The 25302-nt window shown below is 35.5% G+C and overlaps 1 protein-coding gene across 1 annotated transcript; it reads right to left on the bottom strand.

The window, feature by feature from the left end:
* Positions 1–780: 780 nt before the first annotated feature.
* LOC136826900 (protein YIPF6) lies at positions 781–18472 on the bottom strand. The gene is made up of 7 exons (XM_067084432.1): positions 18350–18472; positions 14662–14787; positions 14394–14472; positions 12423–12465; positions 8549–8674; positions 8265–8422; positions 781–5438 (listed from the first exon to the last, which is right to left on the bottom strand). Exons 1-7 carry the CDS (start codon positions 18377–18379, stop codon positions 5320–5322), a joined length of 681 nt encoding a protein of 226 aa, XP_066940533.1. The 5' UTR covers positions 18380–18472; the 3' UTR covers positions 781–5319.
* Between the last annotated feature and the right edge of the window lie 6830 nt (positions 18473–25302).

The following is a 25302-nucleotide window of genomic DNA, read 5'->3' as shown; positions in this document are numbered from 1 at the left end:
AATCCTCCATCTGATCTTTTGACCATGCCCTACATTCGTCACACCTCAATGTTAAGCTACATTGCACCTTCCTACATGCTATACAAACTGAATGTCTGTCATGTTTGAAGGTACTCATCCTCCGTTCGTAAGCTGTGCACGATCGGTGGGTTGCAGCATCTCCAGCAGTAGCAGTCTCGGTCGTTATCCAATTTCAATAAAGTCAGTATACAGAGGTCTGGCTAATAACCAATTCACCTGAAGCAGGAAACATCCATGCAGCAAGGCGAACGGAAAGCAAATTGATGTAAAAATGTTTGACGATGGTGCTGCACGATAAATGTTAATCAAAATGGCATTACAATAAAAAAAAGATGGTCCACAGTGCAATATACCATAAAGGCCTATAATACACACCTCCCAAGAGGCAAAAACTTGCAATGCTCAGTATTACACTAAATTTCCCTGAACTTTCTTGCCTAAATTTTATTGCAAAGTTGAACAAAACCTACCAATATCATACACAGATGAAATGTGAAAGAGCATAATTTTAGTTAAATAGCAACTAATGATATGGTGTAAAAAATGGAGAAACACTGGAAATGTGAGCAAAAGTTGAAATGTTTCTTGTTCAGTAAACTGAACTTAGGAATGGTGTCTGATAACATTTGAGTATGGGGTTCCCTCCTGATGGTGGAAGGTTCAACGCAAAGAAAATGTTTTTTTGATTAGCTTCACCTCTTGGCTTAGCCTCATGCACAAAACATGGATAACCAACAGGTAAAGAAAATTCATGAACAATTATCTTTTATTATTTATTATGAAAAATGTGCTACCACATTAAAAAAAGCATCACTTGTGTCTTAGGTAACAAACTTCTTCATTACATTAAAACAAAATATCTCCCAGTAGCAACTCAAATAACTTCTAGCTTCATATATATACAGAACATTAAACAGCAAATTAGGTAACTCGAGGCTAACCAATAACAACTCTCCTCACAAAAGGCAGCGCAAAAAATCTAAGCATTTTATTCAGTGCTCTTGGCTATATTCTGGAAATATAATAGAACTGAAATACTTACAATAAACAGTATACTTACTGTATTATAAATACTGTGCTTGAAAATATAATTTTTAACTGACCATATTCTTTTAAAATATCAAACAAATAAACATATGAGGGATCATGTAAGAATACCCTGGAGGAGTGATATTCTATCCAAAAACCCAAAAGAAAATTAATTCAATTAAAAGCATGTATTTTATGCTAATTCCTTTTCAACCAAACCTTATAATACTCCTTTGGCACTGACTGGTTTGCTGGTGTCCTTTTTTCAAGTACTGTATGTACATACATGACGAAAACTCAGTTTTATAAATTAATGTACCAAATACAAAATAAAGGAATTTGTGAGGTTTACAAAAGCCATTGAATTCCAAACAATTACTCAGATACTGTTGAAGCCAATCTTCAGCACTGTACATTATAGATCATTTCAATATAGAAACAACAAAAATTATAGCATGTCAATGTTAGTTCAAACGAGAGCAGCACTAGACCTTGCAGAACAATAAACAGTTTAATAAAAGGGGGTATCTGCCTGTCATTTTCAATACGACAGCATATGAACAGCACCCGATTATCAAGCAAACTTTCATAATTATAACCTTGTCCTTGTCTAAAATGATTTGTTCAACTTTGGAACCAATAAAACATCAACACACTTCAATCAAAATTATTATAACTTACCTGGAATGTATGTTACCTCAATTTTTGGGAGCCTCGAAAATGTGAAACTTATAAAGCATCAACAGGAACTCAATCCAATTAGGTACCCAGGAAAAAAAAAAAAGCAAAAGTGTGTAACAATAAACAAAAACACTAAAGAATTCAAAAATAAAATAAAGGATATTACCAAGGAGTTTTTTAAAATCCACGTTGGTGTTCATAAATGAAAGAAAAACCAACTTGAAACCCAAATACTGTACTGTTATCACTCTGTGTTTTAAACTCTTTCTGCTTGAATTACTATCTGAATCTTAAATAATAAGAAACAACTCCCACAAATAAAAGTAAAGAAAAATAATACTTTTTTATGCAGTTTAGCAATTACATTGATGAAATGATGTTTGATACTTGTACAAGAATGATATACAGTACAGTTACATGAACGAAAATGTCTGAGCATCAAATTAAGCTATCTTTCTAGCTAAAACAAAAGTTTCATAGTTTATTATTCACTTTTCTTTAAAATAAACAGGAAAGACAAAAATAAAAGGGGGAAGCATACTGAAACATGGTCCCTTACAAAATCCCCTTGGAACTTAATATGAAAAATATGAAGGAAAAGGTGAATCATGACTTCAAAACCATTACTATCTGTCAGATTTCAAAGCTGCTCATTAAAAACCAAACTAACAAACTAATTCTCCCATCTCAATGGGCAGTAAAAATAAACTCTAACCATAAATACTATCTTGAGGAAAGCAAAATATAAGTATATATTTGACAAGAAAAAAGAATATACAAAATGGGAGGCCCAAAAAATTTATCCAAGTTCATCAGAGATATCATAAACTACATCTATATTAAGAGTAATTATATGAACAGGTAAACTGTTCTATGCCAGTGGAAAAATGTCAACCAGTGCCAACTATTTTACTTCCAAACTTCCCTCAAGAGGGGGTCATAAATTAATATAAACAATATTACTGTAACACTCACTCTGGACACAAGGAGACACTCAAAATAACCCATGGATACAAACAAACAATTTCAAGTACCATTCACCATGATCTACATTCTCACTGAGCTCTGAAAGTAAAGGTAGCAAATCTCTAGGGGAAATATTACCAGCATAAAGGAAGCAAATCTCAAGGAAAAGATATTAGCAGCTTCAAGTAAACTCCAGAGGGGAAATGAAGCTGCAGAAGTCAAGATGACTAACGGAGCTCTCTTAAAGAAGCAAACAAATAAATCAATAGGAGAAATCAAAGTCATAAAACCTCACAAGATAACGTAGCATTGCATAAAAGATGGAGAAATAAAGTTGCAAAAGTGATGGTGGTATATCAGTGATAATAGAAGGTAACAGTATAATGCTCCTAATTACCACTTCCACAAAAAAAATATACTTTAAATATTCTTATCAATGGGGAAAGATAAGTAAAAAAGAATGGCACTCAAGACATCAGCTTTGGTTAACATAATAAATTATGAAAATAAGAGCACCTTATGGTACGGAAGAATAAATATCTAATGAAGACTAAAACGCCACCCTAGATAAACACATGACAACAGCAAAAATACTAAACAGAAATCCAAAGACTGTCTCAAAAACTCTAATCAAGTATCATCATAAGTGACTACACATAAAACAATTCAAAAGTATAAAGTGTACCTACAGAAAATCATAGACCAACGTTTAAAAACAATCTAAATTCTATATTTAGTGGCTCTGTCATAGGGTTGCATACAGACCAGTATCCACATACATGGCCTGACACGTACTATGCGTGTGCAAAAGGCCTGAATACATAAAAGAAACATTAAATGATTTTCATGAAAGAAAAGGAGAATTAATGCACCTCCTATTAACAAAAGTAAGGAATCAATTACATCCCTGTACAGAATAATATGCTAAAAACAACCCACTTCCAATCCCAACTTTTGCAAAATGATAATGAAATTTAAAAACAGTGAAATGACATTACTACAAATGGGAAATGGAAAATTATTATACAACTTAAATAGTTTAGATCATGGTACTTCAAGCTATAAGTAAAAATCAACATCATCTTGCAATTTGAAAATTTTTCCATAACAATGATTGACTTTCAAACAAATAACTTGTCTCTGTTATGTTCACAATTTGTTTTGTTCAAAATTACCAGTATATTACTGAAAATTATGGTATTTCAAAAAATAACAAAACACAATGACATTCTTGAAGAGGCATGGTAAGAGGGAGTTAGGCATTTAAATATTTTACAACAAACTGTTGAAGTTGATATAAAATTACAAGCCTTAGTCTAATAAGTTACTTGCTTAGGTTCTCCGATTTGAAAAATCCCCAGAATAGTACATTACTGGTAAAATCTGTTTGAAATAGTATGCCTCACAAGTCAAAATCATGGAAAATCATAAACTATAGAATCAATGCCTAGAACCTTTGGCTGGAAAGAAAACAGGTTAGTGACAGTTTTTGGGTTGTTCTTTGATGTTAATGACTGCTAATTGTCAATCATCTTGAAAATATAAATTAACTAAACATGCAGCAAAAGCAGCAATGAACAACAAGATGACCATTCCATCTTCAATAGTTTCAGGGATTTGCGCATTACCATTCTACAAAACTAATACGGAGAAAATGGTTTCCTGTAATTGGCAGATAACAGCAAAAGATATTTGTCTTATTTCAGCTGGTGAGCCAAATAGTCAAAATCTTGGAAAAGGAATAAAACTTTTCTCCAAAAGGGGTAAAGGTATACACTGTATTTATACTTACGTATTCTAAGCTCATATTGAAAAATACATTAAGATTAGAAACGTCAAAGAAAATCTTTCTGTACAAAATATAGCATTCTTTGATACACTTATTTTAAATGTTAATGTACACCAACAATCATATAAATTAATTAGACATGAGTCTATGTTCTGAACCTCAGTACACAGTATAGAGACATCTCATGATAAATAGAAAAGCATTTTGCATGGAGAAATAAATCCTTGCTAAATACATTAAACAGTACTGCTGGCTGAGTAATACATTCCACTGCAATTTTTCACCAATAAACTGGAACACTAAACATTTTAAGCAAAGGTAACATGTAGGAAAAAAAAAAGTTCAAACTGTTTTTAATAAAGATTCTGTTCAACAAGCTTGTTTTGAATGTGCTTGAGAAACTGTTGCAATCTTGAATGCTCTTGTTATTCTCAAATGAGTCCAGCATTTAACTCTCAAGCATACCTAGCTCGCAAAGCCACCAAAAAGTTAATTCCATAATAAGACTTATAAAACTTAGTTTTATTATACTTTTAAATGTTTACTGACCACCTGAATAAAAAAAATTCCCTATTATTCGAACAAATTTTTACTTATACTGTACAATGAATTTTCCATAACTTACATTAACCACCGGGGAAAAAAATCCACTCAACTGCATTCTGTAGATGTATAAGCCACACCACTGCTGGTAAAGACAACTGCTTATTCAGATGAATAGTATTTTCAAACCCTGAAAATAGTCTAATTAAAAGCTATCTAACTTTCCCTATAATTTACAATCATAATTTTAGCAAAACAACTCTACTTTTTAGATGTAAGGAAGGCAAGCTTCAAACATTTGTATGAGAGATGACAAGCCATGATATTACAAAATAGAAGAGAAATATGGGATACACTGCTAAGGCCTTCCTTGAACTTGGTTGACTATCTCCAAGGAACACCATGGCCGCTGAAAGAAACAATAGGAAAAAATCAGTAATATTTTGACTTTGCCTTCCAAAATTACTTTGGACATGACCTTCTACTAAGAGTAATATTTTACAAACCTTGTATGTCTTCAGGGTCAAAAACATTTCTGCTAGTTTCCAAATAAAAACAGTACAGTGACTGTATTTTTTCAATATATGATATCATCATCTGTCATTCCAATTAATGTCAGCGCTACTAGGAGAATGACAGTCAAGTACAGTATCATAAACATGAAAATTAATTACTAATGGCAGTGTTAAAAATGAACACAATTTAAAAACCTTTGCTACTTATAATTACCACTGAACATGTCACAAATGCTTTTAATAAACTGTGGAGAGAGGATCAATACACTTAATTTTTCCCAGAAATTGTGGGGAGAGGAGCAATACATTTAATTTCTTCCATCCTACAAACAGTTCGTGCAACACTAATCCCTATTCTCCTAAATCCTTAAATATTCGTGCAACACTAATCCCTATTCTCCTAAATCCTTAAATATTAACTGTCTTCTTTCCCTAAAATCCTAAATTAAATTCATGTCTCTTACAAACTTTTTCTAATAAGGAAAAATGTATGGACTCCAAGTTTACCACTGAATTTGTCCAAATCCATTTTTGTTTCATTATTTTTTACAATTACTTTACTTCTATCACTTACAATTATTCACTCTAAAAAAAAAAAATCTAATCTTTTCCACAAGTGAAACTGACTGGTGATCTATAAATGCCTCTCACAGTGATGCCTGAAATGAAAACGACATCACAAAATTCCATTTAAATATATACAGGGTCTGTACAGAAGGCCTCCAGCCCTAAATTCTAGATTATGGTTACATTTCCTTTTTGTATATTTATATCATCACACCATACTAAGTTCAGGTTTACATCTTTTTTTTTTTTCTAAATACCAATGTTCATAAATAGCAATGCCTAATCACTATCACAACTATGATAAGTTCCCTATGATTCTAATTTAACACATTGCAATAAACAGGTTTCTACATTTTCTCCTCTAGCAACAAAACCAATTTTTTTCTTTTTAATTTTTAGAAAAAGAGCCATCACATCATCTACTTAGAGGATTCAGTGTTTCATTTAATTGGATAAGCAAGCTGGTTGAAAAATTGACAACATTCACAAGAGCAAACATCAACTAGGTACAGTATTCATAATGCAACACAGAAATTGGACATTTTTGGCTTGTAGAAAGCAACTCCTGTGAATTTGTCCAATACCATCATATCTTGACTGTTCATGGACCATGAACTATTAAATCTTGAAAAAGGAAGGAGGATATGCCTCTAAGAAACAAATTATCCAAGCTTTAGTAATTGTTCCTACAAATTACTATATACCATACGCAGAGTAGCTAATTTATGAGGTGGTAGACTGGTGGGTTCTTCACAGATTATTCTGAACTTTCTATAGATCACAGAGTTGATATTTAGTACCAGAAACTCAATTTGGATCATGATACAGTATATTCAGTATAATTCTGTTACTATTCTTAGAACCAAAGTATTTTCTTGTATATCCATGTACCTTACAACTGTGAGGTAACTATAACCCAAACAAATGTGATACAATCCCCGTAGGGGGTTAGTACTATCACTGCACCACACGCGGTGCACTGTAGGTATTACTGAAGGTTCTTTGCTGTGTCCTTTTGGCCCCTAGTTGTAATCCCTTTCCTTCCTTTTACTGTGTCTCCATTCATATTCTCTTTCTTTCATCTTACTTTCCACCCTCTCCTAACAATTGATTCAAAGTGCAACTGCAAGGTTTTCCTCCTATTACATCTTTCAAACCTTTTTATTGTCAATATCTGCTTCAGCGCTGAATGACCTCATAGGTCTCAGTGCTTGGCCTAAATTCTATTTCTATTCTGTTCAATGTGATACATTGTTTTAATGTTGAAACTAGTATTTCAAGGTTCTAAATCCAGTGTGAAAGGAATGCTTTCTTCACTGATTTTTATTCAAATTCTTTTCAATGTGATACAATGTTTTAATGTTGGAACTAGTATTTCAGGCTTCTATTAATGTTTTCACAAATGAATGAAAACTTATCTCAATTCATATTTACTGATTATGAAACCAAACAAGGAAGACAGGAGAGTTGAGAACCTGTTGTGCTAGACAGGCAGGTCTTGAAAGAAGCCGATCATTTCTGTTACCTTGGGGACACATTGAACCAGTAAAAAAAGTATGTGCAACTAGAACACTATTTAATGAAATGTTCTACTGGTCATATTACTCTTATGTAGTAGAAACATGGACAAAGACAAGGAAAATGGAGGAGATTTTAAATAAGTATAATCATGTAACATCAAGATCCATGACCAGAGTACAATCGAACCTTGGTTCTCAAACTGAAGCTGAAAGTGAACAGAGGGATCTTACCCAACACAATGCTTAGAGGATGATTTGCTTTTTATAATACTTAAATAAATTTCACAAAATCCTAATTTCATTCTCTGACACTATTCATAACATATTTCCAATTACACCTTACTTATTTGTCACTATGATCTCCTTGAAATGCACTCTAAAAAGTACTTCTAGGAGATGTTAAAAAGCTACGGAAGTCTTTAGCGTTAGAGCAGGACACACAAAACAATACTCACACATACAAGGTCCGACTTTTATGAATTTCAACCACTATTAGTTTACAAAACAAAGCCATTTTGTCATAATTTATATGTAGCACTACTTTACAATTACTGAGCATGAGCCACTCTAGCACATATGAAATAAAATATACTGTAAAACATAAGTAAAGGTGCATTACAGAAATGAACTTACCAAATGTTGCCCATATAAAGCCTATGCAAGTAATGATGAATCTCAGGGCAAAGAGAAGCTTATTCTGAGTTGCAATAAGAATTAGACGACACAAGATGAGAGCAAAGCAGGAAGGCAGCAGACAATACCCTAACACACATACAGACTGGAAAAATGATCTGGAAGAAAAAAGTAAGATTCAGTACTATGTCATGCAAAAACAAGATGATGTTATTTCAGAGAATACTGTAATTATAAATCACATGTATGTTATATTATTTAACCAAAAAAAGTAAAACACTCACATAGTGCCACCCAGGAGCTTTGTATTCATTGTAACAACTGCAGCACCTAACCAAACGATGACAAAAACTTGTGCAAATTCAGGACCTCCATCATGTTTATCTGCATCTTCTGAACCTTGGACCATCCTGTGAAGATGTAAAATACATTTTGAAGTTAAGGAGAAATGAGAAAAACGACTATCATATACCATTACAAAAGCATTTACGAATATATGAAATGAAAATGTGTTACATCTAAAATACTTTTATGTTACAGTTTTACCCAAACCAATATAAGATTAAAATTAAGATTTTTTATGACATAGCACATAAGTTCTAATTTGATGAAATACAATTAAACACTTAAAATTATAATATAAAACTACTTAACTAGAAACCACAAATAATGAAAGTTAAGTGGGTTGAGTTCTAACTTGCAAGAACAAATGTTTTTCATAGCTTTAAAAATCAGTCTCTGCGGTTATATTTACATCTCTTGTATCTGCTAACTGCTTTTTTTCCTTACTTGTTTGGCAAACAAAAGGGGAGCTGAATGAATTTGTGGCTACCTGCTCAACACAACTTTGATGTTGGTGTGACTAATGGGTTCTTCACAGGTTCAGTTATGAAAAAAAGGATAATTTATTCTGGTACATTTGGCATTTCAAAGAACAGCAAGTTGGAACAATGAACCAAAAAACTTGTCCTAACCCGGTAATAAAGGTCACCAAGCCTCTGCCAGCAGAAGCTAATTTAACAAACCCAATCAGTGGGATAGAGATTTAAGGTATCACATGTAAAGAGGTATGAATTTGTAAAAGACATATTAACATTTAGTTAGTATGAAGAGAAAAATGGACAAACATCTTTATTTCATCAAGGCACTACTTGAGGAAGGGGGCTGACATCATGATTCTTAAGCAAGCCAACGAATTGAAGACTTCTAATTCATATGGGGTACAAACTTCTTGTCAAATACATATAAAATTAGCGAGATATGAACCATACATTTTAACAACTATTTATATTGCTTTTTGATGTGTTTTGACCATTATTTTTATATTGTCCTTACCACTACAGACAACACCCTACTCACAAACATTTAACTTACAAACATTCCGAGATCCAAACAAGTCAGTTAAAATTTTGTTTTGCATGCCTATTCTGTACATACGATACTGTATGTACAGTGTATTGTGTTTCAGGATGAAAAAACTTACAGTACTGTACTCTATTGATTTTATATAATACTGTACTTCAATGGGCATGAAGAGTACGGTAACCAACTTACAAAACAATCAAATAGAAATGGCTGTCAGGAACATAACTCGTTTGTAAGTAGGGTGGTGTCTGTATATCTGACAATAACTGGTAAGGGAGGGACCAAAGTGGAAATGCTGGGTTTTGAGTGGGGAATGGATAAAAATGAGTAAAGTGCACCAACAGGAATAGTAAAATGAATCAGCCAAAAGTAAAGCTGTCATAAAAAATATGATTGATATTTGAAGTCTATAACAAAAAATAACAAATACAGTAAAAATAAAGCAAAAAGATATGGCAAAGCCAATAACAGGACGCATCCTAACCTAACCTACAGCTTTATAGTCTACCAGGTGGAGTGGACATGGATTCTGTACCCTAACCTGACCTATAATAGTGTAAGTTATAAAGGCAAACAGAGGGATGCATCCAAAGCTGACATAGCCTAGACTTTCAGGTCTTCCCTGGTCAGAGGACTCTTGGACAACCCCAAATTCTTTATGAAAGGTCTTGTGTGCTACCAAAGTTCAAATTATTCAGCGTAGTTTCTTTGATGTTAGCAACAAAATGACTAAATAAAGCTAACTCATCACCATTAACTTGCATTTTCAGAATTATGGGTATATAATGCAGTAGTTGCAACTTGGTACAAATTCCTCAAAGAATTTTTTACACAGCAACGATGGTTTTAGGGAACACTGGATGTTAGTTGTATAGTGCTGAATATAAGTTTGGCATTAGCAAATGTAATCCAGTGTAAAGTTTATTTATAAAGTCTGAAGGTTTGCTTATTTTCAGTTATTTTGTTGCAGCATGAAACTGGGGCTAATATCAGTGCAGATGGTTAAATCATATTTTTGCAAAGGTGGATGATGTGAAAATGTCATCAGTAATATAGGAGAGGTATTCAGTGCTCATGCATCGAATTCTTCACATGTTGATGCAGTCATGAAGAGGAAGAAAAGTACTGAAATGAACCTTCAGATTGTTAAGTCTGCAAATAATGAGCAGAGAGTTAAAGAAAAAAAAAAGATGTACTTGAGGCTTTGGGAGGAATTCAGGTTGCTGACAGCAGATTTACAGGGCAGATAATAATTATGAATTTTGAAACTAAGAGGAGAGTGATGATGCTGCATATAAAAGTTGGTAATGTTGATAATGTAATTATAAAAAATATGAAAAAGCTTTCACCCTCAAGAGAAGCATCAAAGAAAGACCTTATAAGTAACCTGATAAAAAGAAAAAATGATATTTGCAGAATGTTGAGAATACAGAAAACAAGATTCCAAGTACTGAACTAAATTTCTGATAAACTAATGACAGGGAATACTTGGCATCATGTATTGAAATGTGATCCAGCTGTTAGAAACTTAATTCATAAGAATCAAGATGAGATAAAACAAAGTGGAGGTATATAATGGAAGAGACAGATTAATATTACCTTAAGTTTCTATTGTCAAAGGTATGACCTACTAAACAGAGAAGATGATCCATGCTGTAGGAAATGAGCAGCAGATCATAGACAATGTAATGTAACTGTATTGTTGAAAATAAACAAATTGCCTTATATTTTGTAAGGCTGATGTGAATCATGAGGACAAGAAAAATGTAAAACACTAAAGGAAGTGCCTGGGAGGATTAGAAACCAAACTGACCATAAATACTGAGTCTGAGTACTATAGTTGCAAATACAGTGGAGATTGGACTGAATGCTCAAGCCTCTGTGTCTGGGGATTATTAAGGTGCTCAATTTAGTAGAAGATTTTGGAAAAAACACACTGAAAACAATACATTTGAGCATTCGTGAAATGTGTCCCGAGATTGTTTCAGGAAGATATATTAAAAATATACATATATGATGGTTGCTACATCAGCAAAAACAAGATTAATGATACTTTCAGAATAAACTAACATCAATTGTCTTTTGAGGCAGGGGCCTACCGATCATCATTTTTGACAGAGTAGGGCTGAGAACTAAGAACATAGCCAAAAAAGCCTGTGTCTTACAAAGCACTAGCTACCAAAGAAAAGTTCAAAATATGAGTATAGTAGAAAATAAAACCTATTATGTGAGGCATGGGATAACACACTCCAAGAAGATAGCAATGGGGAAAAGAAATCATGCATGCACTGCTTGTGTCAACAATATCTTTCAAGAAGTTATGGGGTGGTTAGCAAGACATTATTCACAACAATTTGCGACTGAAAAACCACAAAAGCCTTGCTACATTATGTGGCAAATAGAGAGCTTAATAATAACTTGTTCCATGCATTGTGAAATAAAAAAATACCAAAATGACCATCATTTGACAATTACAATTACCAAATTTAGTGGTGGGAAATTAATGTACATATAACAAAAAAATTCTTCTAATATTAATAAATGTAATATAATGTATCAACTAATAAACATTCCCATTACAAAAGTCACAGATCTATTTGCATAATTACAACCTGTCTCCAGTTCTTAATATGAATCAAGATTCTTAAAAATTGAATGTTACACAGTTTATAGCTGAAGTACAAAGCAATTCTGCACTATGATTATTCTAAAACCTATTTTCCAGAGAGCACAATTTAAATACCTAAAACAATCCTGCTAAACACTAACTAAAAGACAAAAAAGCGTACTTACATAGCAAGAAATGTACACAATATAAGTGGTCCCCACAGGTCCCCTGAAAGCAAAAAACCACATACATGTAAACTTTATGGAAACAAAAACTCGTCATAGGGGACAACTAAATTAACCATCGTCCACTTTGCACTGATTCATATGGAAATAATACACTAAAAGATTGCAATATTCAATCCCGATCTAAAAAAGCAGAAAAATTCATATAAGATTTACAGGCATCAAAGAACTTAAATGTGCTGGTAGTTTTAAATTAACTACTTTAACTTATAATAAAAGGGATGAAGTTGGAGGTTACAACATATACTGCATTAATACTTTTCTATAATCCTTTAAATACAGTACATATGCTTCAAACCACCAAAGGTGGCCATCATTCTTTTGCTAAAAGATAGTCTTCTTTGGTCTAATCTTTTTCCAGTGGAGTCAATCTCATGAATTCTACACAAATGAAAGAACTTTAGAATTTTGTCTGATAATAAATGCCTACTAAGTTATATCCCCCCAAGTGCAACTACACCATTGCTCTCAGCAAGCTCATTAAGTCCTTTGTGAACAACTTGAGAGGGCACCCTCAGAGAAACAGGTGGAACAAGCAAAAGCTTTCTTAGTATGTGTATTCTAAACAAATCAGGATAGCATGGATTACTGGCTGCTCAGGTTCCTCATTAAAACCTGGTAACCTTTATGTCTCTTATTTACCCAAAACATTTATTGCAAAGACCCAAAACCTAAGGCATCTGGATGATACACTACAACCACTAATAATCCCAACCTTACCAGCTCATTCCAGTATAACCCATCAATTGGTGAAGTTACCTTGCAGTATGTTAGAGGCACCACCTTACTTTATAAGTCTATATTAGGACCATCACTCCCATATCATCCTTATTCTATTAAGACTCAATTTATCTTGCAATAAAAGAGGTATGGCTCCATCATCTAATTATACCTCAAGGACATTACTTGTAAGTACCTTAATAATTTTTCAATTTGTCCCATTGTAAAAGCTTGCAAAATAGTCACATAATAAATTATCTAGCCCAAAAAATAGGGCACCACACACAGATGAATTATACGGCTGCATCCTCTCTCCCCTCCCAATCTTTGAATAGCAGCCCACTTTTGGAAACTTGCACATCTACATGCCATAACCATCCACAAGGTACCATCAAATCTTATCTAGCAGTAATAAACTTGATCTGCATTATGAGCAGGCATAATAAGCAATTCACTTTCTTCTCTTTTTTATTTATTAGTCTACAGTTATTGACATACAGTAACTCATTTCCTATCCAAAGGTCAATTCACTTTCATTTCTTACTCATCCTTCACCTTATACAGACCATTGTTTAATGTACTCAATGGCACTTCCAGGTGAGCATCTCAACTCTCACCCCACTTGCCCTACTAGGGTAAAGGTACCTGCTAACTTTGGGCAAACTGCACAATGCAAAGTCAGATACTATGATAATTAGGTTGTAAGTGTTTAACTTACAACCTATACTAGATCAACTTACACAGTCGGGAGGGTTACTAACAGGACCACCTTGAACATAATGAAGTAATTACCCAATAGTACCATCCTAGCAGAGCTCCTTTCATTTGCTTTTCTGCATATCTATATAATGACCTTTAAGGGAAAAATGGTTTATAGTTCATAAGAATACATCAGTATCTCATACAACCAATTTTGCTTTACAAAAACAAACCAGCGCCTTACACATAAATATACCAGTCACTCCCCTCAAGTAACATACAAAATACTCTCACATAAGGTGCTAAGTCAAGGTTTAAACAGAATTAAGGTGAGGAAGAACTAATATATGCAACATAAGCCTGATTAACTTCACTTTCCTTTGGTTTTTTTAATATACAAACATGAACAATTCTTGTTGATCAACTTTTCTACATCATGTGTAATCCAGCCCAAAATACAAGAAAGTCAGTGTTAAATGATAAAATACTCACATTCTTTCAACAGAGCTTTCTTCTCTTTAGGATACAAAACATGGTAGAACTTTGTCCCTACTGCTCTCAAATCTCTCATCTACAAATAAAGAAAAATTAAAGTGTGGTAGATAACTAAACTCTTGAGTATCTTTAATGCAGCAACAATTTAACAAAGAACATATGTATCACTTAGTTCCATTAAATAATCTCATAACTTCTGAACAAAGAAAAATGCTGTCACATCAGCCATACAAGAAATATCAAAACTCATCTGGAATAAACTTACTATTGTTTCTCTGACAGGCTCATCTAGTGTGTTGTATTCATCAGCTTGGCTCTTCCCAACAGTCCCTGGGACTGCCATCTCTCCTGAAACCTCCCCATAGCCCCCAGGATCCACAAAGTCGGGAATCTGGGGAAAATTTCTAAATTAACTTGATAATGCAACAAATTAAATACAAAATGTCACAAATGTACAGAATTCCTCTATTCTACTGGATTCTCTAATTCATATTATCACTCAAAGTGTTTGCTGCCATAAGACTAAATCCTTTACTGATATTTCAACATGAGGAATATGTGCGCTGGTAGACAGCTAATGGATTTGACAATTAGGTATGTATACAGATATTAGGAGGTGTACTCAAAAGTTGTGCAAAGGTCCTATACATAGTTAAAGAATAAAAAGTGCAGTCATTGACTTTAGCCAACACATATGGACAAATTTATTAAGGCCCTCCCTCTGCCAAACACAAATAAGCTAGCTGTGCACAACTCAAACTGGGCTAGTCTAAATGGTAGTACTTGTTATTTTTAAACCTATAATCAGATGAAGTATAAATAGTACACTGTATTATCAATGTATATTCTAGTACACTTTATGAAATTTTTTCATAACAAAACTGTTCAATGACTTAGTGGTTATGGTTTGTTTTGATGTCTCTACTCCACAATGTTGTCTGGTGTCATTTTCCCAACCTAACTTCACCTAACAACCTTGGGGGGGAGGGGCAGGTCCTTACCTAGCTAGCATCCCACCTGTGATAACCTAACACTAGGGCAACAGGTCCTCACTTAGGCAGGAATGGTGGACCCCAACCTAACTTAACCTAGGGCACTATAAATCCAAATACAGTACATAGTATAGTTGCAACCTAACTTAACCTAAGATATAATGTTACTTTATGAACCTTCAACAAATTTTCTGTTAATCACAATCAGAACTTGCATAAGGATCAAGGTGATTTTAGAATACGTCCTTTTCGTATTTTCCACCAACCTAAAACCTGGCTCCCCAACTGTGGTCCCCATAAGCCTAATTGTAGGATAGAAGAGAAGGCCTGTGTCCCTAAAAGTAGGCCTAGCCTACTAATTTACAACTGAAACAAATGAATATTCAAAAGATACACTAAAACATTTGAAAATCATATTTTTTATCCAGATTATAATTATGATTTACAGTAAAAATTTACCAAACTACCAAACGTTCATCAAGCCTTACCTTAATCAGAACAAGAATTTGAAGTAGGCTGCTACCATGGCAATGTTATAATATATCTTTGCCATATCACTGTATTTTCCCCACCCAAAAACTCTAACTTCCCAATATCAGCCCTGATAATTGTAGGATACAGAATCCATTATACTGAAACTGCTATTATGTTACCGAAATGAATGTGAGAAATGTTCAAGTGACAAAAGAAAAGAAATACAAAGGAACAATGACTATGAACTAAAACTTGTTTTAAAGTAACGGCTGAATTCCAAAATCCCCTTTATTGATGAAACCTAAAAGAACCATTCCAATTCCAGTATTGTTCACATTGACACATTTCCCATTAAAAATAACAAATGATGCTCAAATATGCTAGCCATTCCAACCCAAACTGCACTGGGACAAAAATATTTCACTGGGAGATTCACTCACTCAACCATGAAAACATAAACAGAGAAAAGCTAACAACATTTGTTGGTAAATATCTGCAACAGATTTTCCTAAGATTTTCATACCAGGCACATCAAGGAAACTTAAACGCAAGGCCAAACACTCCAATATTGAGTTGTGGTATTAAAGTAAAATAATACCAGGTGGATGCTCTGAACATTTCTGACATTCATTTCGCTGACAAATGAGTAGTTTTAGATATACTAATTCCTCTTATATCCAACAATTATGGGGGACCACAGTGAAAGCAGGGTTTTTGGGTGGGGGACATCACAAATTGAGTGAATACCAGGATGTATTTAACCAAATCTGACTAAGGTGCTGGGTCCTTACTGGGGCGGGAGCACTTCACATCCCCAGCCGCTCCTTTGGATCCCCTACCTAACCTAGGGCACCAAGTACTTACCTGGCTTGGGAGCAGGCTTGCCCCCAGACCTAACATCAGGCATTTCAAATCAAAATTAATATGGTTATGACCTAACCCAACCACACCTAACATAACCTAGGGCACTGTATCCTTCATGGCCAACCCCACTGACATAACCTAGGTCACCAGGTCCTTACCAAGTGCATGATGTCACTTTGAAAATGTTCAATAAACTTTACCTTAGTCGCTATCAGTAACATATCAAAGTATGTAAAGTTTGTCTGATATTCCATTTATTTTCCCCAACCCAAAATACTGTTTTTGATATTCCATTTATTTACCCCCAACCAAAATACTGTTTTCCAATGTGGGGCCCCCATTGTTGTAGTATATAAGGGTCCATTATCTCTAACTGGTCAACTAACTTGTTACCAAACTGAACGTCAAAAACAAACAAACACATTAAAACACTAGGTAATCATATTTTCAACTACATAATATGATTATGACTCAAAGTAAAAATGACCAAAACTCTATTCCCACTGGCAGTCTCCCACAATTTTAAGATATTAGAGGTGGGTCAAATATCTCTGAAACTACTCATCTGTTAAAGGAATGAATGCAACATCCATTCAAAACACACATTATAACAAGTAGGCTATTCCTATTTTCAACTCTACAATGTGATTACGGGGATAATGAAAAGCAAAAAAACCACAATTTTGAGAACTTGTATTAAAGTATGGGTTAATCAACCTTGTTGGACTGCTTTTAGCCAAATGGTTTCCTCATTCCTTTATGCACATGACAAGGCCTAGGTTTGGTAAAACTGAAGACTACTAATGTGTCCCTTTGATTTGGTAACTACCAGTCCCTTTAATTTGATAACTACCAGTCTAAATGCAAAATGGGTGCTGTGTTCAGTACCAGCAACCTGGGAATGAAAATAGCTTAATCCTTGAGCAAAACACAGAAAACATAAACAATACACAATGGACATAAATAAAAACAAATGAGATGCAGTGAATAATCCGGTCAGTGACTGCCAGGAACCAGGCCACAGTAGCAGTCTGCGCCTTTACCCTAGACTGTACATAGCATTTACCATATTTACTGCTTACGTTCATTGTGTTTACGCCTGACAGTTTTTCTTACACACACAAAACGTTATAGTCAGGGATGTTCTGCAGAATTAACAAAGCCTATTCTAAGCTACGGTCTCGTGACAGCAAGAGGCCGGCCAGGAACTCTGTGCTAGTCTAAGCATTTCTTGGGCATTAGCCCCTAGGATAAGCTTTTGTGCTGTGCTAGGGGTAGCCTAGCCTTGGACAAAGCCACCTCTGACCTACGGCAGTTTAAGGTATTTCTGAAAACCACTGATTCAAAAGCCAACATTCTAGCTAACTGTTAAAACGATTAGTATCTCAAAACATGAGGAATTTCTGACAGCTCTGCCTTGGCTAATGTATGATGAGGTAATAGACTACAGCTTAGCCAAAGCGTACGTCAAAATTCGGAAGCCATTATCTACAAAATTACACATATTCACCACATAATACAAAATCATTAACATTACAACATCAAATATGAAACCAGCTAACAACCGCAAAGACAAATCATACACGATATAACTGTTAAAACAAAGGTTTTTGTCTGTCAAACCTCCAGATTTGTATTATCCACGTCAGCCATGTCTGTCAGCTGTTTACATCAACAACTGAGCTGTTGGTTCTTTCCCCAACTGAAACGTCATAGAGTGAGTAGGAAGAATCGGGGTAATAATCTGATATTCCCGGCGGAATATCGAATTTCTTTCCTCGGTGAGTGGCGTATAGGCTAGAAGGAGCAATATAATTCATGTCTAATATATGTTGAAGATGGGATTAGAAAAGTCGCCAATTATATGACAGAAATTTATTCTCTCTCTCTCTCTCTCTCTCTCTCTCTCTCTCTCTCTCTCTCTCTCTCTCTCTATATATATATATATATATATATATATATATATATATATATATATATATATATATATATATATATATATATAACATCATAAACCTGAAAAGGGCAACAGTATTTTATGATGTTTGTAAAAAAACAATATCGTTACAAGTTTCAAAATATCGACCAAAGCAATCACGTAATAACAAATATACTCGTTCAAGACCTACGCCCTTCTACTTTGGAATTTTCCTCACAATTTTCCTTTTAGACTAAACGGGCGTCGTATGGATTCAAGTACTGTATTACTTCAAAGTTATTATTGGTTATAAATTTGAAAGATCAAAAGTAGCAAGCTTTCTGATAAAAATAAATACACAATCTCTATTCATGCCACACGTTTAAGCACAAGGGATATAAAAACTGCTGGCTAACACATGATTACCATCGGTTAGAGAGGGTGTGGGACATGGTTGTAGCACTGATTCACTCAACCTTTCACTTCATAGGCTTTTCCTCTTTTCTTATTTACTGCGCGCAGTTCTAGCGAGGCTGAATGAAAGGCAATTTTTTAATCAGTGGCCCCATCTTTAACCACTTTCCTTAAATATTTATTTTGTTGTCCCTGATGGAGGCACTATTTTGACAACTGTTCTTTTAAGGGAGAAAATTCTTCTTTTTCTGAGACGGTCTAGTAAGAGCCACCAGAATAAATTTTCCTTTTTAGTTCCGTGGCATATTTTGCTTCTCTGGCGGATGTAATTTTAAAGATCTATCCTGAAGTGTTGCCTCAATACTGTAGTAGTTCAGATGGTTAATGTAGATGTTTTGTTCATTCTAATTTTTGGAAGGGGGAAGATTTTACAATTTTTTACACGCCGCTTGTAGGTTGCTAAAGTACCTGTCGGTAAAACTGTGGAACAGGTTCACAATTATTTCCCAGAAAACATCACATTTCATCATGGCACTAAGTCATACTCTGACCAAGGGAGCTTCGCCTCCTGGACACAGCTAAACCTAATTTAACCTAACACGTCACTGGTTGGTTTGAGGTCGAGGCTTTGCCTACAAATCATACAATGATTCTGCTTTGTAAGTTAGTTATGTAGCATCGTGTAGCATGCTCAGCTATCCTGCAGTTTTACCAAATCAGATGTTTTTCACTAGCTTCCTGTAATGGTGCCTCTTGCATAAAATGATCTGGTTCTTTCTATTCAGAACCATGGAGAAGTGTTTCTTCCATATTCTCAAAAGTTCTTTAATTTTCAAACTTCTTCCTTGGTCTCTTCTGGTTCCACTCCTTATTTGAGGTCCATTTATTAATTTCGCAGTACCGAATTTGCTTTCCATAGCTTTCCCTTACACAGGCATCCTGTTTCCACACGTTTTTTTCAGTTTTCTATTTAATGCTTCTCTCTTCTTCTTACAATAATTCTCAGTGACCTTTTTCCTTTCTAAAACTTCATTTAAGAACTGTGTTATACTGATACTTTTGACACTGGATTCTTGCTTTTACTTAACATTTGCCGCTTTCCTTAATTCTCTAAGTCACGTTCCTTTCCATTTCCTTCTACACAGACAGTATTACAATAACTGGGAGACTGTTTCACAGCTATTTGATGGTTCAATCATTGCAGATGCTAGGTTGTGTTACGTTAGAATCGATATGCTCATGTATAAACTAAGTTACACGATGCCACGCAAATGGAAAACACTTGTGAGAGAGGTGCGAAATAATGAGCAGGAAGACAAGTACTGCTAGTTTATTGACTGTTGTTTTTGATTAAGCTGGTCTTATGCCAGCACGAGCTCCTGCTCATAGAGCAATCCGTAATAGTTTATTGATGTTGTTGTTTCAGATTTATCTGGCCTTGTGCCAGCACGGGCTCTTGCTCCTAGAGCAGCCGTAACTCTATGTTGATGAGTCTGTGAGATGGGTAGGTTAGATGAAAACTTTATTATGATGCATGAAAGTGATTTTGGTGGGGGTGATTTTGAAGTGAAAAGATTTAACAGGCAAGGTTGCAACCTCTTTGAACCCTAAGGTACCCATCAGATGAGGACAAAAGTATGATAGCAGTGAGTGTTGGCTAGTGGGAGAGGCCAACAAACTGGGAAAAAGAAGAATTTGAGTAGTAGGCACAGTTAGCTAGTATGCTAGCTCGTGATGATCTAAAGCCATGTTCCTTGTCCGGTCCTAATTCTTGTGTGTGTATGTGTTTTGTGCATTTGTTGGGTGTTGATTGTGGCGGATAAAAGGTGATTTTGTGATAGGGGAGAGAGTGATTTCTAAAGAGTCAGCAGTTAGAGATGAGATGGAATGGTTTTTGATTTGTTGTATGGTTTAAAGTAGGGGTCGGGTCTGTTGGTTTGTTTTAAGAATTGGGAAGGAGAGCGGGTGGTTAAAGGCAAAGATTCTTTAGAGTTACCGTGGCGGTGGGTAAGAGCATAGGAAGCCTGCAAATTCATGAATGTTTGCCAGTATGTGCTTTGTTATTTGGGTAGCTGTTCTTTCATTTCCTTCATATCTTGTTCTTAACTGTTCTGTTTCTGTAGAGTCAAGAAGGTAGTGTTCCAGGGGCTCTTCTGGGACTGTTTCACAGTGCTTGCAAGGTTGGGGGTTGTCTACTATTCTTTGCCATGTGCATTGGTATCCTAGCCTTAGCCGATGGATTATGACTGCTAGGGCCCGTGGCATGTCTTTAAATATTGCGTGGTTTTAGGTTTACGGTGTCCATGTACCATTTGGCGGTTTTTGAGCCACCGAAAACAGCTCTTCTAACTTTGCTTTCTTCCTGCAGTTGGCAGTGTGCTACTGCCTTGTTTTTCAGTTGTGTGAGCGAGGGGGTGATTTTGATACTAATGGTGCTGTATAGCAACCCGCATTTTGCTAAAGAATCTGCTTCTTCGTTTCCTTGGATTCCCACATGGCTCGGAATCCAGTTTTATGTTATTTGCTTGTTTCTGTTTTGATGGAGGCTTGCGATTGCCCATATGCTTGATAGAAGTCTGTTTTCTTTTGCTTTTTCTTTTGTTATAGCCTGTATTGCTCCTTTCGAGTCAGTATGAATTGTTGTGTTTCCCTGCCTATGCTGAGAGTCTTCCAGAGCTTTTTGCAATGGCAATTAGTTCAGTTTGTAGAGTCGAGGCATTGTCAGAGAGCCTCCAGCATCCTTTGAGGGTTGTTGAGTGGACCCCAGCTGCTGCTGCCGGGATGCTGAGATCTACTGATCCATCGGTAAAATATTCATTTGTGGCTGCAGTTTTCCTGATTGCCTCTTGGGCTGCTAGTCTTAGCTGTTGAGCAGTGCATGCTTCTTTGCTTGCAGGGAGGATCGTAAAGTTTATTTTGAATAGTTCAGGCTCCAAGGGTGCTTGTTCTTTGTACTCTGTGATTGGCGTGTCTTCCTTGATTGCGGCAGCTTGATTTTGCATTTTTAGTCTCCTTAAAGCTGCTAGGAGGTCGCCAGCATATGTCTTGGGGGTGTCTAGTTCCTCGTGAAGCTCAATGTTTTTCTTGATTTCTCTCTTGAGTGGGCAGTTCCTGTTACCTTTCAAGGTTTTTAGCAGTATGGATATGTTTCTCTGATCTATTCTGTGAGTTAGAGATTGTAAATTTGTCTCGTTTCTCAAGACACACAAGTTAGTCCACATGGTTGCACCTGTGATGAGTCTTAGGACATTGTTCTGGATTACCTCGAAGCTTTTTTTGTTCTGTGTTCGTGAGGCAAGTAAGGACAGGTGCTGCGTACTCAACAGTTGACCTTATTGTCTGTATGTAGAAAGTTCTGAGGGCATGGTATACTGCTCCTTGTTTTGGAGAGGTGATTCTTCTCATGGCATTGTGCCTGCATTTGATTTTTTTGCTTGAGTATTTCTATTTCTTTACGTGGGGAGAGTTGTTTGTTGATATTTACTCCTAGGTACACAAAGTTTTCTACCCATTCAATGGGCTCATCCATGAGTTGTATTTCGTTTGGGTTTAGATCATGTTTAATCGCCACTGCTTTGGTTTTTGCTGTATTGATTTTTAGACCAAGATTTGCTATTTTCAATTTGTGTTACTGCATTTTGCATATTTTGGTAGGATCTGTACCTGTGTGTGCTCACTAAGCACACATCGTCTGCATATATGAAAATTTCAACTCTCTCTGGGAGGGTGATTGTGGCTACATTTTCCATCAGTACATTGAAGAGGAAGAGGCTAAGTATTCCTCCCCGTGGTGTTCCGTTTTCTAAGTTGAGAAAATCTGAGCTTGCTCCTTGGAAGGTGACTCTGGCTTGTCTGTTTTGCATGTATCCTTTGGCCCATGCTAACAGGTTACCCTTGACTCTTTTGTCCACCAAGGTTGCAAGGATGATGGCTGCACTGGCTAGTTCATAGGCTTTTTCTAGATCGAGAAAAACTACAATTGATTTTCTGTTGTTAATTGTTGACATTACATCTGCTAGGCATTTTTGTGTGCCTATTCCTTCTTTGTACCATTCTCTCTGCAGTCTTTTCTGTGCAACTGATGAGAGAGATGGGCCTGTAGGAGTTTGGTTCCTTGGGTTTGGAAATTGGTTGTGTGTTTTGTTGATTCCATTGTGTGGGTCCGACTTGCTCAGTGTATGTTCTGTTGATTATGTGGAGATGTACTTCCTTGGCTGCTGTGCCCATATTTTTCAGCATGCTGTATGTGATCATGTCTGATCCTGGAGCTGTGTTCTTTCCTTTTTGGAGGGCTTTGTTAAGCTCATTCATTGTGAATGGGGTGTCAGTGTCGTCAGGCTCATTGCATGCTGTGTTGATAACTAGCCATCTCCCTGGATCTTGTGTCACCTGCCTTTCCCTTGTGGCTGGTGGCAGATGTGCCGTTTTGGTCCTGTCAGCAAAATGTTGCGCAACATTTTTATTGAGGAAGTGATCCACTTATAAAGCGGCGTGCGGACGTCTGCGTATAACACAGAGACCGCGGGTACATAGATTTTCAGGTGACCTGAGGTCAAACTATTTCTCTACAAAAACAGGACAGGTACATACAGAAAACATAATGATTAACAATGTCTGGTCTGTTACAAAAATACTCTGTTACATATACATAATGCATGGTCACTTGAATAGACAATAAAATATACAATTCACAATAATGATAATAATTTGTGTTCGGCCGACCCTAGGTCAAATGCCAAGGCACCACAGAAAACGGGATGTTCATTACAGAGAACGCGTTGAGCGGGGACTTTACACACTCACTGACAGACATGTTCTCATCCAATTTTACCCCCGATGATCCCTACGTTTCTTTTCATCTTCCTCGCGATTTGCAACATATCTAATTTATCCACTATTTCTACTTCGTAATCCTCATCGTTTCCCTCGACATTAACTCATCAGTTTTAACTCATCAGTTTCAAATTAATTTTTATACTATACTCATAATTTCTGGTCACCCTTTGTATACCTATAAATTTGAGTAATTACCAGGCTTATGGATCTGAAGTTTTGTAATTATTCATCTCCATGAATGACTTTGTCAAAATTTCATCGAAAAATGCCGTATTCCGCCCGTTCCAGCATATTACATCCCGGTCAAAATTGGTCAAAATCTATGTGGTGGCTGTTTTTGTGCCAGTCGAGACAGTTAAGGGAAAGGAGAGGAGGGGGTTGGGGGTCGGTTTCCTGAGGTTGGGAGGCGGCTTTCCAATAGGTGAGTTTATGGTTATTGTGGGTTATGGCATGTTCTGATGGGATGTTTGTTGACTAAGGAAAATAAAAACATAAGCGTTATATATAAACACTTGAAAAACTGACATACATGAATACTTATAAAAAATTGCATATCGTGAAAACTGGCAAAGTATTCTCTAGTCCTTGAGATCTGGCATAATACTAGCACTTCAGAACTAAAAATACCGTCACGCCTTACCACTAAAGTGGACCGCCATAGGAACTGGGAACAAATTATCAAACAATATCTCAAAATTTCAGACTCACTTCCATAGAAAATAGTGTTGAGTAAAACAATATAGAAAACGAACTAGATCAGGTTACATGGGAGCCTATAATAACCAGTTTCACTTACATATTGCTAACAACAATAGATACCTTCGCGACACAATCGATATCAGTAGATGATAAGACAATTAATCTGAATTTGTGTATTGGTTCCTCTTACACATTATCCACCGTTTAATTAGAACTTCTCTTTATATATCTGCCAAAGTGGATGTAATAATCTAGATGCGCGTGGTCTTTTTGGCAAAGGGGTTTTTTTTTTCATCTCCAGAGTGTTAATCTATACCCTATTTACGAAGAAAAATCTTAAAATTGAGTTAATTTACAATTTAAATGCCTCCGTCCAAATTTTGCAGTGACCACGATTACCAGCGATTCCCACTTAGATGCCATATAATTCTCTCTCTCTCTCTCTCTCTCTCTCTCTCTCTCTCTCTCTCTCTCTCTCACACAGACACTTACACAAATATATATATATATATATATATATATATATATATATATATATATATATATATATCTGGTTGATAATATATATATATATATATATATATATATATATATATATATATATATATATATATATATTATCAACCAGGATACTCTCTTTATCAGCAAATGAGCCAGGCTCTATTGCAGGCCTAGGCGGAGCAATTTAGACATATTCAGAGCTGTTGAA

This window comes from Macrobrachium rosenbergii, chromosome 41 (genome assembly GCF_040412425.1).
Source record: "Macrobrachium rosenbergii isolate ZJJX-2024 chromosome 41, ASM4041242v1, whole genome shotgun sequence".
Taxonomy (NCBI): domain Eukaryota; kingdom Metazoa; phylum Arthropoda; class Malacostraca; order Decapoda; family Palaemonidae; genus Macrobrachium; species Macrobrachium rosenbergii.
Note: the sequence above shows the minus strand (reverse complement) of the source record. Positions and strands in the feature narration are given on the sequence as shown.